This window comes from Micromys minutus, assembly GCF_963924665.1.
Source record: "Micromys minutus genome assembly, chromosome: 6".
NCBI lineage: Eukaryota > Metazoa > Chordata > Mammalia > Rodentia > Muridae > Micromys > Micromys minutus.
Window position 1 is genome coordinate 8,856,925 of NC_137975.1, and position 17,622 is coordinate 8,874,546.

General features: G+C 35.9%; 1 protein-coding gene across 1 annotated transcript; it reads left to right on the forward strand.

The window, feature by feature from the left end:
• Nucleotides 1–13,893: 13,893 nt before the first annotated feature.
• On the forward strand, nt 13,894–14,220 carry LOC308421693 (fructose-bisphosphate aldolase A-like; the record flags this gene model as incomplete). The annotated part of the gene is made up of 1 exon (XM_080918132.1): nt 13,894–14,220. The coding sequence occupies one exon, from the start codon at nt 13,894–13,896 to the stop codon at nt 14,218–14,220; it is 327 nt and encodes a 108-aa protein (XP_080774258.1).
• Nucleotides 14,221–17,622: the final 3,402 nt, after the last annotated feature.

Below are 17,622 nucleotides of genomic sequence, written 5' to 3' on the forward strand. Positions count from 1 at the left end.
AAATAATTTAAGCTGATTAAAATATATGTATAGAAGACGAACACCAATACCTGGAAAGAGAGCTATGCTGATCACAGCATCAAGAAACCTGCGTCATGACATAGGAACCAGCTTAAGAGTCCATGGAACAGTAGAAGAAGCTAAGGCTTAGAAAATGTATTTAGTAAAATTATATATGTGTGTGTGTGTGTGTGTGTGTGTGTGTGTGTGTGTGTGTGTGTGTATGTGTGTGTGTGTTTGTGTGTGTGTGTTTATGTATGTATGTATGTATGTATGTATGTATGTATGTATGTATGCATGTATGTATGTATGTATATATGTATGTATATCAAAAATCTAGGATAAGTTAGGATCAATCTTTTTAATGATCATTCAAGTGTAAGAAACCTTTTGAATCTCCAAAATAATGAACAGAGAGTGTTTTACTCAATGTAGTGAACAAACCAGAATGACAATAAAATTAAAAGAGAAAGAAAGTAAAGAATATAAAAAGGTTTATTAAGAGCTGCAAGGGAAAATATTAACACACTTAAACTGTTTTACTGAACAGAATAACATTAGTCTTCTTGGCAGAAATTCCAAAAGCCAGAAAAGCATGGAGCAAAAAGTTGGCATGCTGAAAGTAAATAACTGAATTGGAACATTATTGTATACAGAAGCATTATCTATAGAATGTGTCTATCCTTGTCACCTCACTCATGGCTAAGATGAACAGATAAAATAAAGTAACAAAAAGGACTGAATCAAATGGTAAATAACCCAAGAAATTATAGAAATTAAGAAATAAAAGATCAAGACCAGATAGACTTGTCCAAAACTGTTTAGGGCCAAGTCAGACAAATGCTATTCAAACTTTCTTATTAAAAAAGGGAGAATACTATGAAACTCAGTGTACAACTTGCTATTACTCTGATATAAACCTAACAGAAGAATGGGTAGAAATCCCTCAAGAAACTCAGGAAGAGCTGCAGGGAACTGATGCCTATAAAAGAAGAAGAATTTGCTCTCTTTAATAGAGTGGATGGCTGCACACTCATGTCAATATGATAAAATCAATTGGACTCAATATTATTATTAACAGCAAGAAAAAATATACATGACGATTGGATGCAACCACAGAGAAATGAATGGTGATGGTGGCACATGTATATAAACAATGTGTATTACATAAATATTAAGTTTTCAAAAATTAAAACATTTTACCAAATTAAAGTAGTAAAACAGACTATAATTTCAAAAATAAAAGAAAATTAGAGTAAACCAAAAAAAGTACAGAACAATTTTTCTGATGAATTTAAGAACTGCATTCAAGAACACATTGAAAATGTTAACATATTGTGTCCAAGTTGAAGAAATTAAAAAATGTGAAGGTACAACACACTAATCAGCAATTATAATTAAATAGAATTAGTGACAGAGACTACATGATCATTTTAATTTGTGTAGAGCCAACTCCCAATACTTTTCAAAATTATTCCATAATGAAAGCTCTAAAAAATAGGAACAAAAAGAATGTACCTTAATATAATAAATGCTTTGCAATGCAAAACAACAGTAAATAAAATACAAAATGAATAACATCTGAAAGTGTTTCCTATTATAAAAAACAAGAACATACATACACACTGTCTTCATTCTTTATTAGTAGAATACAGGATGCAGTGCCCTTTCTTGCTCTTCCTTATTCCTTCAAGACAGCTTATAGGTCTTGTCATATTGGCTAATCTTCCTTCATATTGAGCTTCTGACAGTATCCATCCTTGTCCACTGAGGTACAATGTTCATGGTTATATGTGTGCTTGACATTGATCAACATAGATTAAAACTTAATGCTTCATGACTACAAAAAGTGTTCCTACTCATTGATCAATCACGAAGCTCCATCTATGTTAATTTATTATTGTGTTTTACAAAAAACAAAAAAAAAATAGAGAATAAAAAATAGAGAATAAAGTTGAGCATTTCTTAAATTATCAGAAACACAGTTGAATTAAAATGTTATGTTTGTTGGGTATCTGATACTTCTTTTTGCATATTGGACTTAGTACCAAAGCCAGCTGGGACTTTTAAAAGTTTGTGCCAATAATATTTAGAGAAAGTAATTGAGCACCTAAGAATCAAATTGCCTAACCTTCAGTGGCACTTACCAAAATTAGCTACAATAATTCAATTATTAAATGGTATTATAAGGTGCTGTTTGAACACAAACATTCTTGATATCCTAAAAGGAGGAATTACCATGCTTATCCCACATCACTTCACAAAGACTGCATCCAAATTGGTATTTCACAAGAAGATAAAGTTATTATCTTGACTGTTCCAAGTTGTTTCCTAAATCAATCAAAATCTGAGAAGCATGGAATGACACAGAAAATTAATAATGGCTTAAAATCAAGCACCATGAAAATTAAAGGGGATAGAGTCATTGGTCACTGACAGATGCCAGACTGAGATTCACAGAAGTGTTAACAAATCTCCATGTGAACTTGGACTCAAAGACAGTCAAGCTACTCATCAAGGTAAGGTAAGCCAGCTTTCCTGCCTGAGTGCACTAGATACAACATGGATGTTCAGCAACATAAAGTTATTGTTTTATATATGATTAATAAATATGACATAACATATAAAATTACATAAAAGAATAAAATTGTTCACTTTTTCCTTATTTCTCCTTAGAAACCTCCACGTTTTATTTTATAATATATTAAGGGAAATATATATTAACAACAATGTTTTAAATGAGGATTAGCTGAAACATAAAATTTAGCATGTATAAGGAGGGCAATTTCAGAGATTTCAAATTTTTGTTCTTTAGTAACTAATTATGTGCAGGTGAAGGAAGTGAACATATACAAATGTAAATGTTCCATTTTTTTACTCATCTTTAATATAGTTCTAGGTTTCATAGGTTTTAAGCTAAGACCTACAGAGTGTGCTTGTTTATGTGTCTGTTTCTGCTGTGAACTAAGATGTGAAACTCCTTTGTGTCATCATTAAAAATTCATTTTAACAAATGACCAGAGAAAGCTTCCTTATCTCCCCTCAGGACTGTACCCCTTTTATCAAAATGAATCAAAACCACTGGGGTTCATGTTTTTGTGGAAGATGAGACTTTCTGCATTCTAATTGGAAGCATTATTACCTCTATCATGTTAACACATCCTCAAAAAGATTAATGAGGACACTATGAAACCATTACATGTGCTTTCTCAGTAGCACATCACCTAAGCCTTGGCAGGAGCCACTTATCCATCTGAGAGCAAACTGGTAGACAGCATTAGATGCAAAAACCAAAGAACAGAAAAGGCTTGCTAAATATGTAATCTGTCCCCTTCCTGTAAAAAGCATTATAACATTCTACATTATAAGAATAATGACAGCTATAAAAACCCAATGGTCATTTCCAAAGGAAAAGTAAAACTATTTCTGAAAAAAAAAATCAGGGTGCAAATTTAGGTAATCAGAGGCAAGGAAACTACAATTTAAATGTAGTTGAAATATGTCTTAATGAGCTATGACTTATACTGATATGATTATCAAGGGGTTGAGTACAAATGTTTGATCCCCAACTTTATATCAAACTCCCAAACACAGAAATCACAAAAGGTGTGCTTGCCTTAGGTGTTGGTGAACATTCTACCAAAAGTACTAATGACATATAAATGGGAGTCTTTTACAAAAATAATAATACTTCACTGTGTTACTTTTCCTACATTAAATTTTCCTTGTTCAAAAATATTGAATTTACTTTTGTTAATTTTTTTGTCCATGTTATAATGTACTCTACCAACGATTCTCTGAATCTTTTTGATATTCTAATGATTATTGTTCATAAATAAGGAAAACCATTAGATGTACCAATATACACTTGCTCCCATAACTAATGTTTTAAAGTACTACCTTCCAATTTGAAGCATCTATATTTTTAAGGTAGGCTCCTTATGAAACAGGATGGTAGATGACTTAAAGGACTCAGAACATCCATAAAACTGACAGGTTTCTCAAAGTTCATTATTTCTTCAAATATGAGTTATTCATATATATAATTTATTAGACAGTAGACTACAATTAAATAGCAGGTATATTTATGTTAATCTAACAATTTTGACATTACTTTAGAGAAAGTAGTTATCTTACATTTGTATGTATTTGTATGTATACTATTTATATATCACTCTATTGGTATAGTTAACTAAAATGCTGGAAAGCCCATAATATAAAATAAACTACCTAATTATTACGTATGTATAATCCTTCCACTAATATATTTACTTTCCTTTCATATACCCATCTAATTTCTAGTGAAAGTCAAGAGAATTGCATGTGTTTTAGGAATCGTGAATATCATCATAACACTATGGAATTTAATTCTCACAATGAGGTAGTCTTTTAAGTGTAACCATTTAGGTCTGATTCTATTTGTTTAAGAATAATCTGATGCCATTTGATCTTAGCACTATTTATTATGGGTGGTGGTGGTGGTTTGGTTTCTGTTTTGTTTTATTTTGTTTTGTTTTATTATGCAAAATCTGAAGAATGTCTAACTACAAAAGCCTATATTCAAAAAAAAAAAAAAAACTGAAAAATCTGGAGAAAATGAATAAATTTCTAGACATATAGAAGATACCAAAGTTACATCAGGATATGATAAACCATCTAAACAATCTCCCATAACACCTAAAGAAAAAGAAGCAGTCGTCAAAAGCCTCCCAAACAAAAATAGCTCAGGATAAGATGGGGTCAGTAGAGCATTCTATCAGACATGTTTAACCACCTATTACCAATACTCTATAAACTATTCTACAAAATAGAGGCAGATGCAACACCACCAAAATCATTCTTCAAAGCCACAAAAACTCCCATCCCTAAAGCACACAAAGACCCTACAAGGAAAGAGAACTCAGACAAATTTCTCTTATAAACACTGATGCAAAAATACTCAATAAAATTATTGCAAACCAAATCCAAGGAAACATCAAAATGATCATTCACCAGGATCAAGTAACCCTCATCCCTGATACACATGGATGGTTTGATACACGAAAATCCATCAACAAAAATCCACCATATAAACAAACTCAAAAAAAAGAAAAAAAAAAACATGATAATCTTACTAGATGTTAAGAAAGCATTTGACAAAATTCAACACTCCTTCATGTTAAAAGACTTGGAAAGAACAGGAATCAAAGGCTCATACCTACACATAGTGAAACCAATATACAGCAAGCCAATAGCCATTATCAAGCTTAACAGTGAAAAACTTGAAGCAATCCCACTAAAATCAGGGACAAGACAAAGGTGTCCATTTTTCATGTACCTATTCAATATGGTACTGGAAGTCCTGGCCAAAGAAATCAGATGACAAAAGAAAATCAAAGGGATACAAATCAGAAAGAAAGAAGACAAAATATCACTATTTGCATATGGCATGAGAGTATAATTAGGTGAAACCAAAATTTCCATAGAGAACTTTGATAGCTGATAGACAACTTCAAAAAAATGGATGGATATAAATTTAACTGAAACAAATCAGTAGCCTTTCTCCAATCAAAGAACAAACATGCTGAGAAAGAAATTACAGAAAAAAATACCCTTCACAAACAATATGAAATACTTTGGTGTGAACCTAACTAAGCATGTGAAGGTTCTGTATGACAAGAACTTCAAATCTATGTCAAAGGAATTTGAAGAAGATGTCAGAAGATGAAAAGATCTCCCATGCTCATAGATTGGAATGATTATCATTGTAAAAATGGCCATCTTACCAAAAGCAATGTACAGATTCAATGCAATCCCAATCTAAATTTCAACTCATTAATTTCATTTTATTCTTCATAGAGTTGGAAAGAAAAATCTGCATATTTATCTAAAATAAAAAAAAACCTAGAATATTGAAATCTATTCTCAAAAACAAAGAAAACTTCTACGGGAATCACCATCCCTGACCTCAAGTTAAATGACTAAGTATTTGTGTTCAAAACCACATATTTCTGGTACAGAGATAGGAAGGTAGATCAATGAAACAGAATAGAAGATCCAGAAATTAACTCTCACACATAAGGTGACTTGACCTTTGACAAAGGAGCTGAAAACATTCAATGGAATTAGTACAGCCTCTTAAACAAATGCTATTGTCTCAACTGGCAGTCAGCGTGCTGAAGAATGAAAATAGATTCTTTCTCATCTCTCTGTATAAAGCTCAAGTGAAAGTGGATCAAATATCTTCACATAAAACCAGTGTTTATAAAAACACTGAAATTATTATAAGAGAAATTTGAAAAACCTTAGAACATATAGGCACAGGGAAACTTTTCCTGAGCAAAACACCAATGGCATGTGCTTTAAGATCAAGAATTTATAAATGGGTTTGAATGAGATTGAAAAGTTCCTTTAAGGCTAAAGACACTGTCAAGGAAAAAAAAAATGGCAGCCAAAACATTGGGAAAGGATCTTTGCCAATGCCACATCTGATAGTGGTCTAATATCTGATATATACAAAGAAATCAAGAAGTTAATCTCAAGAGAATCAAAAAAATCCTATTGAAAATGGGGTACAAAGGTAAACAAAGTATTTTCAATTGAAGAATATTGAATGGTTGAGAAGCACCCAAGGGAATGCTTGACATCCTTAGTCATGAGAGAAATGCAAATCAAATCATCTCTGAGATTCCACCTCCCACCAGTCAGAATTGCTAAGATCTAAAACTCAGATGACAGCAGATTCTGGCATGGATGCAGAGAAAGTGGAACACTCCTCCACTGTTGGTGGGGTTCTAAGCTGGTACAATGACTCTGAAAATTATTCTGGTGGTCCCTCAAAAAAGTGGACATAGTACTGCCTGAGCAACTAGTTTTTAACCTTTTGGGCATATACCTCAAAGATGCTGCAACATATAATAAGAACACATGCTCCAACATGTTCATGGCAGCCTTATTTGTAATAGACAGAAGCTGGAAAGAACACAGATGTGCTTCAGTAGATGAATGGATACAGAAATAGTGGTATATTTTCCCAGTGGAATACTATTCAGCTATTAGAAATGACTTTATGAAATTCCTAGGCAAATGGATGTATCTAGAGAATATCATTCTGAGTGAGGTAACTCAGTCACAAAAGAACAGACATAATATGCACTCACTGATAATTAGATACTAGCCCCAGAAGGTTCTGAATACCCAAGAAACAACTCACAGACCATATGGTGCTCAAAATAGAAATGCCAAAATGTGGAAGCCTTAATCCTTCTTAGAAAAAAAAATTATAGCACCCTCTAAGAGTGGGGTAGACCTAGACCTTAAATAATCAATGATTCAAGAAATAAGAATATAGCCTTATGGCACTTCTTGGTCTTTAAAAATCATTATATTTAATCTTTACACACCAAGAAAACATTTACTACTTCCATGTTACCTTTTGATTTGCATGTAATTTATGCTAACTGTACCTAGTAAGATTTTAATGCATACTATGAAGCCTTAAAAAAAATCAAGTACTAACAATAATATATTCATATTATTTTATGCAAAAATACATTTAAAAATCTGTACATGTCTTTTTTAAATAAAATTGGGAAAAAAAGCCAGGACAATGTATACTAACATAGTGGGTTGAAGCAGGATATTTTATTTGAATATATTACATGACTTACAAGCAAACACCAAACTTAATTCTTCACATTTCTCCTAGAGTCATGTGCAGACAAAATAATTCTGTATGTACATGGCAGATACAACATAAAGTCAGTTAAGAGAACAAAACTCTTACAGGTGGAAATATAAGGTTAAATAGAGAAGCAGGGAATGAAGGAATGATTAAGAGGCTGCCTCATCTGGGAATCAACCCCATATACTGCCACCAAACCCAAACACTATTGCTGATGTCAAGCAGGACTCAAAAGCAGGATCCAGATATGAATACTTCCTCAGATGCTCTGCCAGAGTCATACAGATACTGTTGAGGATGCTTAAGGTAACCAGCCGACTGAAGAAGAGAATCCAAAAGAAAAAAACTAGAAAAAGGATTGAGGGAGCTGAAGGGGTTTGAAACCTCATGGGAAGAACAATATTACCAACCAACCAAACTCTCCATAACTCTCAAATAGTAAAACACCAACCAATGAGCACACATAGAGAGGCCCATGGCTCCAGTTGCATATGTAGCAGAGGATAGCATTGTCTGGCATCAATGGGAGAAGAGGCCTTTGTTTCCATTAAAGGTGTATTTTCCCAATGTAGGGGAATGCCAAGGCACTAAAATAGAGAGGGTGATTGGGAGAGGGAGCACCTTCTTGGAAGCAAGTATAGGGGAGGGCAGGAAAGGGAAGTCTGGGAAAATGGATAACATTTGAAATGTAGATACATAGAATATCCAATATTTTTTTTTTTACAAAAACATAAGAATGTTGTTGCTGCTGACACCATAATCTCATTCTGGTGAGCTGCTCCAGTGTGAAGCTGAGAACAATACCCCAAGTGCTTAGTTACAAAACCTGGTACCCACACTTCTTGTTCCATTACCCTGAATACCCTCACCTTGCACAGGCAATAGAGCTGGAAATTATGGTTTCAGCTGCCTCTCAGCCATTGCTTTTATACACTGTCATCCAGAGACAGGTAAAACATGACTCAACAATCAGTAACTTTTCAAACAAAGTTATATGTTAAATTCTCAATTCACAATCTTTCCACACAATAAGCCAGTTGATAAAGATACAAGCTGCGTACCTAGAGAAGATGAATTGGCTTGTAAAAATCCATCTATCAAAAGTATACATATCTATGCATGTCTACTCAGACCAACATGGAGGAGAGGGGTCATACTTGTCTTCCATCTTTTATCTCCTTCTTTTTTATTCTCTTCTTATCCGAACTCTGTTCATGTCCCACTCTCTACTGTCCAATCATGTGTGGCCCTGACATCAACCTGACATCAGGGTGACTCCTCTGATATGAGAATGGAGACTAAAAGACTCTTGACAGTTCTGAATTCAAATGAATACTATTGCTTTTCTTTTAAAAATATTTCAAGAAAGAATATTGGCTGAGTAATTATCAAGAAACTTTCCATAAACTACCCTCAATAAAAATCGCTAAGGTAGGCATTCAAATTAAAATACATTGTTAGAAAGTGTATGACAACTACAGTTTACTTATAGGACCCACTCACATTTTTCTTTCGTCAAATAGAATTTTTTTCTTCTGATTGTCATTTTTATTATTTTATTTTTTTTGTGACAGACTAAGTTTAATTAGGGTTCTATGTATAATCATGAGTGAGGAGATATTGACTGGAGCATGGGCTAGATTTCAGTTTCAACACCACTCAAAAGAATGACACCAACTTACATAAGTATTTATTTATTTATTTATTTATTTATATATTTATTTATTTATTTAATGTGTGTGTGTGTGTATTTGTGTGTGTTTGTGTGTGTGTGTGTGTGTGTGAATATGCAATTACCATAGCATACCTGTAGACTTTAGAAAAGTACTTGGTAGAGTTTGTGGTGTCCTATCATAAACTGTGCATATCACATTAAGAACTTCAGGCTTTCCCATAAGTCACTTCACCTCCTAAAATATCTTGGTGGACCAGTACAAGCAGTCTCCTGCACAAATCTTGTGAAGATATTGGTAGTTGCAGGGTCTTCATGAGAGCAACAGGTATATCTCTTATAGCATGAAGTCAGTTCCTTATTTGCCTTCAGTACCTATTGTGGTATGCAGTGAATTACTATTTTGCCTTTTTCTTAAATATATTCATAAGTATATTTTGTCTTGATTTAACTGAAAATTTATTGTTACCTTTTGGGTAGGCCATTGTTAGTGCTTTGAAAACACCTGTGATGATTCTGTGCTGACTGTACTCTGAAATTTTGATGAGTTAATTTCTTTTAAAAGTTTTTTTTAAGTTATTTTATTTTCAGTTTGGTTTATTTGATTTTTGACTGTCCGTGTATATGTGTGTAAACATGAGTAAAACGTCCATAACAGCCATAAGATTGTGTCGGACATTTAGAGTTGAGGATAGAAGAGGTTGAGAGCTATGCAATGTGGGTGCTAGGAGCCAAATGTGGGTCCTCCAAGAGACTATTGACCACCTGATTACTGTGCCTTCTCTTCAGCTCAGGAATTCTTTTTTTTTTTCTCTTTTTTAATTTAAGTTTTTGAAGTTACATCCTACTTACTGGCTCCTTCCCAGTGACCCCTTCCCACAATCCTTTCCCCATTTCCACTTCTGCTTTCTACTGAGAGGGTATGGGTCCTCCTTGTTATCCTCCTCACATAGAAACTTCGTGTCTCTGCCTGATTAGGTGCTTCCTCTCCTACGGATCCAAGACAAATCAGCCCAGCAAGTACAAGAGATACCATGTATAGGCAACAGATTTTGGGTTAGCCTCACTCCAGCTGTTCAGGACCCACATGAAGAACAAGTTGTACATCTGCTACAAAAGAGGAGAGAGGCCTAGGTTCAACCCATGTATGCACTTTGGTTGGTGACTCAGACCCAGAGGTCCAGTTGAGTTTATTCTGTTTATCTTCCTGTGGAGTCCTATCTGATTTGGAACTTGCAGTCCTTCCTCCTAATCTTCATTAATAGCCTGAAAGCTCTGTCCACTCTATTGGTTAGTCAGATACAGTGTGGATCTGTTGTACTGTTTAGTGGAGGCCCCACTCTTCTCCTCTGGGAAAAGGTTGCTTTACACTGCAGGTCCCTGGGAAGGCATTTTCTGGTATAGTCGACCTGGCCTGCCTGAGTTCAGGCTTGGAGGCATGGGAACAAATCCCAGCGGGGTGCTGTCAGGCCTGTAAACTCTGAAGGGCCAATGGTCGGTGGCCTGCTGAGATTAAAGCCCTGCTGGCCCATTCCATAACCCCCAGCCTGATTGTCAGATAGTAATGCAGGGCCTGTGATAAGGCTCTGTAAGGAAGAGTTTACAGAGGATGGAGTCAGGAACACAAAGGAGCCACAACCTAGGAGAAAGTTTCAATGTGAGTCTTTATTTTCTCTTGCTTCTCTCTTTTGTTCTGTTCTTTTTATACAGCCCAGGATTCAACCACCAGATTCCCATTCATTTCCCTCTGAGATTGGACATGATTGTTCTTCTAATGCTATGTGTGTGTGCAGGGGAGGAACTTAGGGAGTGGCTGATCTGCCCAGAGTCTACATCACTCTCTTGTGGATGTGGGGTTTGGGGCATGTCTAAAGACTTGCACATCTTCCCCATTGTGGTGTGTCCATGAAAAGTGGATTTGCAGTCAGGAGTTCAGAAAGCACATACCAGTTGACAGTTATTTGCATAAACATTCTCAGGGCTTCAACTGACTTGGAACCTCTAGGAGGACAACATTCTTCTGACAGAGTGTTATTAATAGTTTTAGGGATTGGCTCCTGCCCCATAGAAAATAACATGTAAGCATAACAGAGTATTAATTGGATAAAGGATTGGTAATTGCCTATACACTGGATCTCAATTTGGGCTGGTAATTGCTTGGTCATTCCCTTCATCTCTGTTCCTTCCCTTGTGCCCACATTTACTGTAGAGAGTGAAATTTGCTTTGGAAGTTTAGTGGGTAGGTCGTTGTCACTATCACTCCATTGGGTTTCCTGTGTGGCTAAAAATGGTGATATTTTCTGATTCTATATCCCTGATGTAGTGGGTAACAGATATGGTCATCTCCACCATCTGTATTGTCTTTCTCCACATTTGATTTTCTGAATCCCAATTCCTTTTTCAATTAAATGTTTTTAGCTCCTTTGACAAAGATCAAGTGACCATAGGTGCATCGGTTCACTTCTAGGTCTTCATTTCTATCCCATTTATCTACCTGACAGTTTCTGTACCAGTACCATGCTGTTTCTATCATGATTGCTCTGTAATACAACCTGGGGTTAGGAATGGTGATTCCCCTGGAAGTTCTTTTCTTGTTGAGAATAGTTTTCAATATTCTGGGGTTTTTGTTATTCCAAATGAATTTGCAAATTGCTCTTTCTAGCTCTATGAAGAATTTGGTTGGAAATTTCATGGAGATTGCATTGAAGGTGCTCCAACATATAACAGGGACACATGCTCCGCCATGTTCATAGCAGCCTTATTTATAATCACCAGAACCTAGAAAGAACCTAGATGTCCTTCACAAAAGAAATGGATACAGAATTTGTGGTATATTTATGCAATGGAGTACTACTCAGCTATTAGAAACAATAGCTTCATTAAATTCCTAGGCAAATGGATGGGACTAAATGCTAACATTCTGAGTGAGATAACACAGTCACAAAAAAAAACACACATGGTATGCACTCACTCATAAGTGGATATGATTTTCTAATATCTCTGAATACCTAAGAAATAACTCACAGACATGATGAAATTCAACATGAAGGAAAGCCAGAATCTGGATGCCTCAGTCCTTCGTAGAAGGGAGAACAAATCTCTCACAGGAGGAAATACAAGGATAAATAGAGGAGCAGGGATTGAAGAAATGATCATTCAGAGACTGCCGCACCTAGGGTTTTTATGCCTCATGCAGCCACCAAACCACTATTGCTGATGTCAAGAAGTGTTTACTGGTAGGAATCAGGTATACATGCCTCCTCAGAGGTTCTGTCAGAATCAAACAGTTACAGTTGAGGATGCTTGAAGCTAACCATTAAATTTTTAAAAGGAATCCCAATAGCCAGAGAAAGGACTGAAGGACCTGAAAATGTTTGCAACCTCATGGAAAGAAGAACATTATCAATCAACAAACTTTCTAGTACTCCCTTGGACAAAAACACCAACCATTGAGTACCCATGGAGAGACCCATGGCTACAATTGCATATGTAGTAGAGGCTAACTTTGAGTGGCCTCAATGGAAGAAGAGGCCTTTGTTCCAGTGAAGGCATGTTTTCCCAGTTTAGGGGAATGCCAAGGCACTGATTCAGAATGGGTGAATGGGAGAGGGAACACGTTCATGGTAGCAAATGGAGAGAGAGTCAGAGGAGCCAGGTGAAAGGGAATAACATTTGAAATGTAAATATTGAGTATCAAAAAAATAACTTACAGATGCATGTTGCACTGTTAGAGGCCAACATCTTCAGAGAATTAGACATGGGATGATAATAATTTAGAAAGATTAGGTGAATTTTAAGCAGATACAAGGATGTGTAGCAAAATACTCAACTTGATTGGTGAGAAATGTTGAAGATACTAAGAATATCATACTAGTATAAGTCTGTTAAAAAAGAAGGAAGAACTATAGTGAATGTAAGTTCCAGAGAAGGGAAGCAGAGGCAAGCTTGCAAGCTCAGGCATGGTCCTTGCTGCTTGATGGCTTCCTTAACATGACCTACCCTGTTCCCAACTAAATGATGGACTGACAGTTCAATAACTATGAACAAAACAAAATCCTTTTCTGAAGCCATTCTTGCAGCCATTTTAGCCAGTGGTGAAAAGTCAATTGTTCCATATGATGCACTTGGTACAATGATGGTAAAGACACAGAAATGAGTCCCAAGCCAATGGTTGCATTCAGGTTGGCTTTAGCATATTTTGCGTAAAACATATGTAAATGGTATTTTTAGTAATTTTGAGAGTTTCATACAAAATATGTTGATTATATTTATTCCCTCACTGCCACAACAATATTAACTCCCTTCTTTCATTGCACTCAATAATGTTTCTCTTTTTTGTTCTCTCTCTCTCTCTCTCTCTCTCTCTCTCTCTCTCTCTCTCTCTCTCTCTTTCTCCTTCTCCTCCTCTAATTTATATTAACCAGAGATTCTTGGACAAGACAGATATTCTTAGACAAGCGCTCTACCCTAGCATGTATTTGCTATTCTAGAAGTCAAGCTGTAATGCTTACACCCAGACATTTTCCAGTGAGAAGATTGCCATGGCAAATGTCACAGCATGTGTCTTAAAGTACCCACTGGTGTCCTTGGACTCACTTTCCTGTCTGGAGGAAAGAGTGATGAAGAGTCATCCATCAACCTCAACGCCATTACCAAGTGTCCCCTGTTGAAGCTATGGTCCGCGACGTTCTCCGATGGCCAAGCCCTGCAGGCCTCTACTCTAAAAGCCTGGGGTGGAAAGAAGGAGAACCTGAAGACACTTCAGGAGGAGTGTATCAAATGTGCCCTAGCCAATAGCCTCCCTTGTCAAGGAAAGTATATCCTAAGTGTCCAGTGTGCATCTGCAGCCACTGAATTTCTCTTCAGCTCTAAACATGCCCACTAAACAGAGTGGTTATAAGGCTGCTTCGCCAACACCCAGACTCCTTTCTTTCCACTTGCTATTTAAGAGTGGCCTCCAAGCTCTTTCCCATCAATCCAGGTCTTGTCAATGTTGTCATAAACATTGTATATTTATATTTACACTAGCCAAAATGTATCCAGAAAACTTATTTTCTTTAAATTTGTCTATTATTTCTTGCTTTTAGAGTCTTACTATATCACTTAGTCAACATAGAAACACAAATGTTCAGTGGAGGAGTGTGATTTAGTAGGCCCACATAGAGCTGAGATTTATGAAATCTCCAACATGAGATCCAAGAACATTGATCATTTGTAAGTCTCTGTATTTATTGTGATCTACTGTAGAACCTTCTATGATGAGGGATGAGAGACACACTGGTCTGTTGGTATAGTAAAAAGTATGTAATAATTATTTTGTATATTATGTTTAATTAGCAGAATAAGAGTAGATTCTCTCTCAGGGCTTATGACCTATTCTTAGCCCCTATGGTTCCGTCTTGTTAAGCAGGCAGTATTCCCAGTCAGAAAGTGATTGTTCATCTCCATACTCTTTGTACCAGTCCCATATCAGAAGGTATAACTTTGCAGGTAGGTAGTTATTGTAGGTAGCAATGTACACAATTTTGTGATACTAGAAACTTCAAATGTATTGTACATCTTCCAGTACTGTGAAAACTATTTATTAAAAATTGTCCATGTATAAAACACAAATTTGTGGTGTATTAAAGAATGGTCTTGTCAAAAAGTTATGCCAAGTAACTAAGAACAACAGCAATTACTTTTACTGTTTTAGGGTCTACTTCAGCCCATTGGCCTAGGATTCTGAATTTTTAATTGATAGCATGAGATCTCTAGTTGGACTATTGTCTCCTGAGTATAGAATAAAAATATTTAAACTATATTTATATGCTTATATATTTTGGTAAATTTCTACTGTAATAGGGATCCATAATGTTTTCAAAACAATTTTTAAGATTAATTCTACTTGTACTATTAAAATAGAAAAAAATATATCTTACACAACATACAGAAAACATATGTTACTCTATATAGTTGCAATGTAATTCTACATGTATTATAACTCCCATTATTGTATGATACCATGGGGCTTAAATTACTTTCAGTAAATAAAATGATATTATTAATGTAATGCCTATGGTTTAAAAATATTCACTTCGGTTCTACAATTGGCAAATTTTTCCAGAATAAAGTAAACTCCAAAACAAAATGTTGTTTTCCTATTCCCTAGAGACATGTTAAATTTCTATATGTGTACGCAATACATACACACATATATATTTTGACTTTGTCCATGCAGAAAACACAAATTTATGTTGTGTTAAGGAATGATCTTGCTAAAAAGTTATGGCAACTTACCAAGAACAACAGCAATTACTTTTACTCTTTCAGGGTCTACTTCAGCCCATTGGCCCATGTGTATGTGTGTGTATGTGTGTGTGTGTGTGTGTGTTTCTCACACAAGATTCATGTAATTCTCTGTCTCTCTCTGGTTCCCATGGGAAAAAGTGTTGAAAACACAGGTGTGAGTTCCCAAAGGTTTAAAGACTGCTTTGGGGCGCAGAACAGGGCTCAGCCCATCTGCCACCTGGACCAGCAGTTCCCAAAGGTTTAAAGACTGGTTAGGAGGGGATCTGGGCAGCCAGGGAGCAGAGAGATCTCTGCCAAGTGAGCACGGAAATCGCACCCCTGCCCTGCCTGATCCAGGGAGCAGGAACACAGCATTGCAACCTCCGTATCTACCCAGCGATTTGGGGAGAAGAGCAGGGCTCGGACCATCTGCCACCTGGACCAGTAGAGATCCAGGGACACAGACCAGATCCAAGGAAAGGGCAAGAACATATCACTGACAACAAGATGGCAAGAGGAAAGTGAAAGAGTTTATCCCAAGGAAACCAAGACAACCTGGAAAAAACCAACTCTCCCATAACAGCAAACATTGGAATGCCAAACACTCCAGAAAAAGAAGACGCAGTCCTAAAATCATACCTCAAGAAGCTGATAGAGATCCTTAAACAAGAACAGTAGAAAAAGCAAAAAGAATCAGAAGCTTTTATAGAAGAAACAAGAAAAACACTCAAAGAACTCAAAGAACTAGAGGAAAACAGAACCAAAGAGATGAAAGAATGGAAGACAGAATTTAAAACAGAAATCAACACAATAAAAAAAAAACACTAAAAGACATAACCCTAGAGGTAGAACACCTAAAAAAATAATCAAGAGTTACAGAAGCAAGCATTTCCAATAGACTACAAGAAATGGAAGAGAGAATCTCGGGGGCAGAAGACAACATTGTAAACATATACAAAACAGCCAGAGAAGATGCAAAAAAAAAAAAGCTCTTAACCCAAAATGTCCACGAGATCCAGGACACAATGAGAAGACCAAACCTATGTGTAATCAGAAAAGAAAAGGGAAAAGAATATCAACTAAGAGGCACAGTAAATATCTTCAACAAAATCTGAGAAGAAAAGTTTCCTACCCATAAGACTGAGATGACCACGAGCATAAAAAATACCTTCAGAACTCCAAATAGGTTGGACCAGAAAAGAAATACCACCCGACACATAATAGTCAAAACACCAAGTGCCCAAAGCAAAGAAAGAATACTAAAAGAAGTAAGGGAAAAAGGTCAGGTAACATATAAAGGCAGACCAATCAGAATCACACCCAATTTCTCAACAGAGACTATGAAAGCTAGACGAGCCTGGACAGAAATCAAGCACACCCTAAGAGATTACAAGTGCCACCCCAAGCTGCTTTACCCAGCAAAACTATCAATCACCATAGATGGAGAGATAAAGATATTTCAAGACAAATCCAAATTTACACATTATCTGACCATAAACCCAGCACTACAATGAATTATAGGTGGAAAACCCACTACAATGAGGGAAACTACATCTTAGTAAAAACAAGAAAACTCCTAAGCAGAAAAACCAAAAGACAGAGACACAACTCAACCAACAAAGGCAATAATAGCAGGAAACAGAAACAACTATTCCTTGATATCTATTAACATAAATGGTCTCAACGCCCCAATAAAGAGACATAGGCTGTCAGACTGGATACATAAAAAAATCCAGCAGATTGATGCATACAGGAAACTCATCAAAAAGACAAAGACAAATGCTATCTCAGAATAAAATGGTGGGGAAAAAAACTTCTAAGCAAACAGCCCCAAGAAGCAAGCTAGAGTGGCTATTCTAATATCAAATAAAGTAAATTTCCAACCAAAAGTTATCAAAAAAAAAAAAAAAAATAAGGAAAGACACTTTTTACTCATTATCAGGGAAATCTGTCAGGAGGAACTTTCAATCCTTAACATATATGCTCCAAATACAAAAGCACCCACATTCATAAAAGA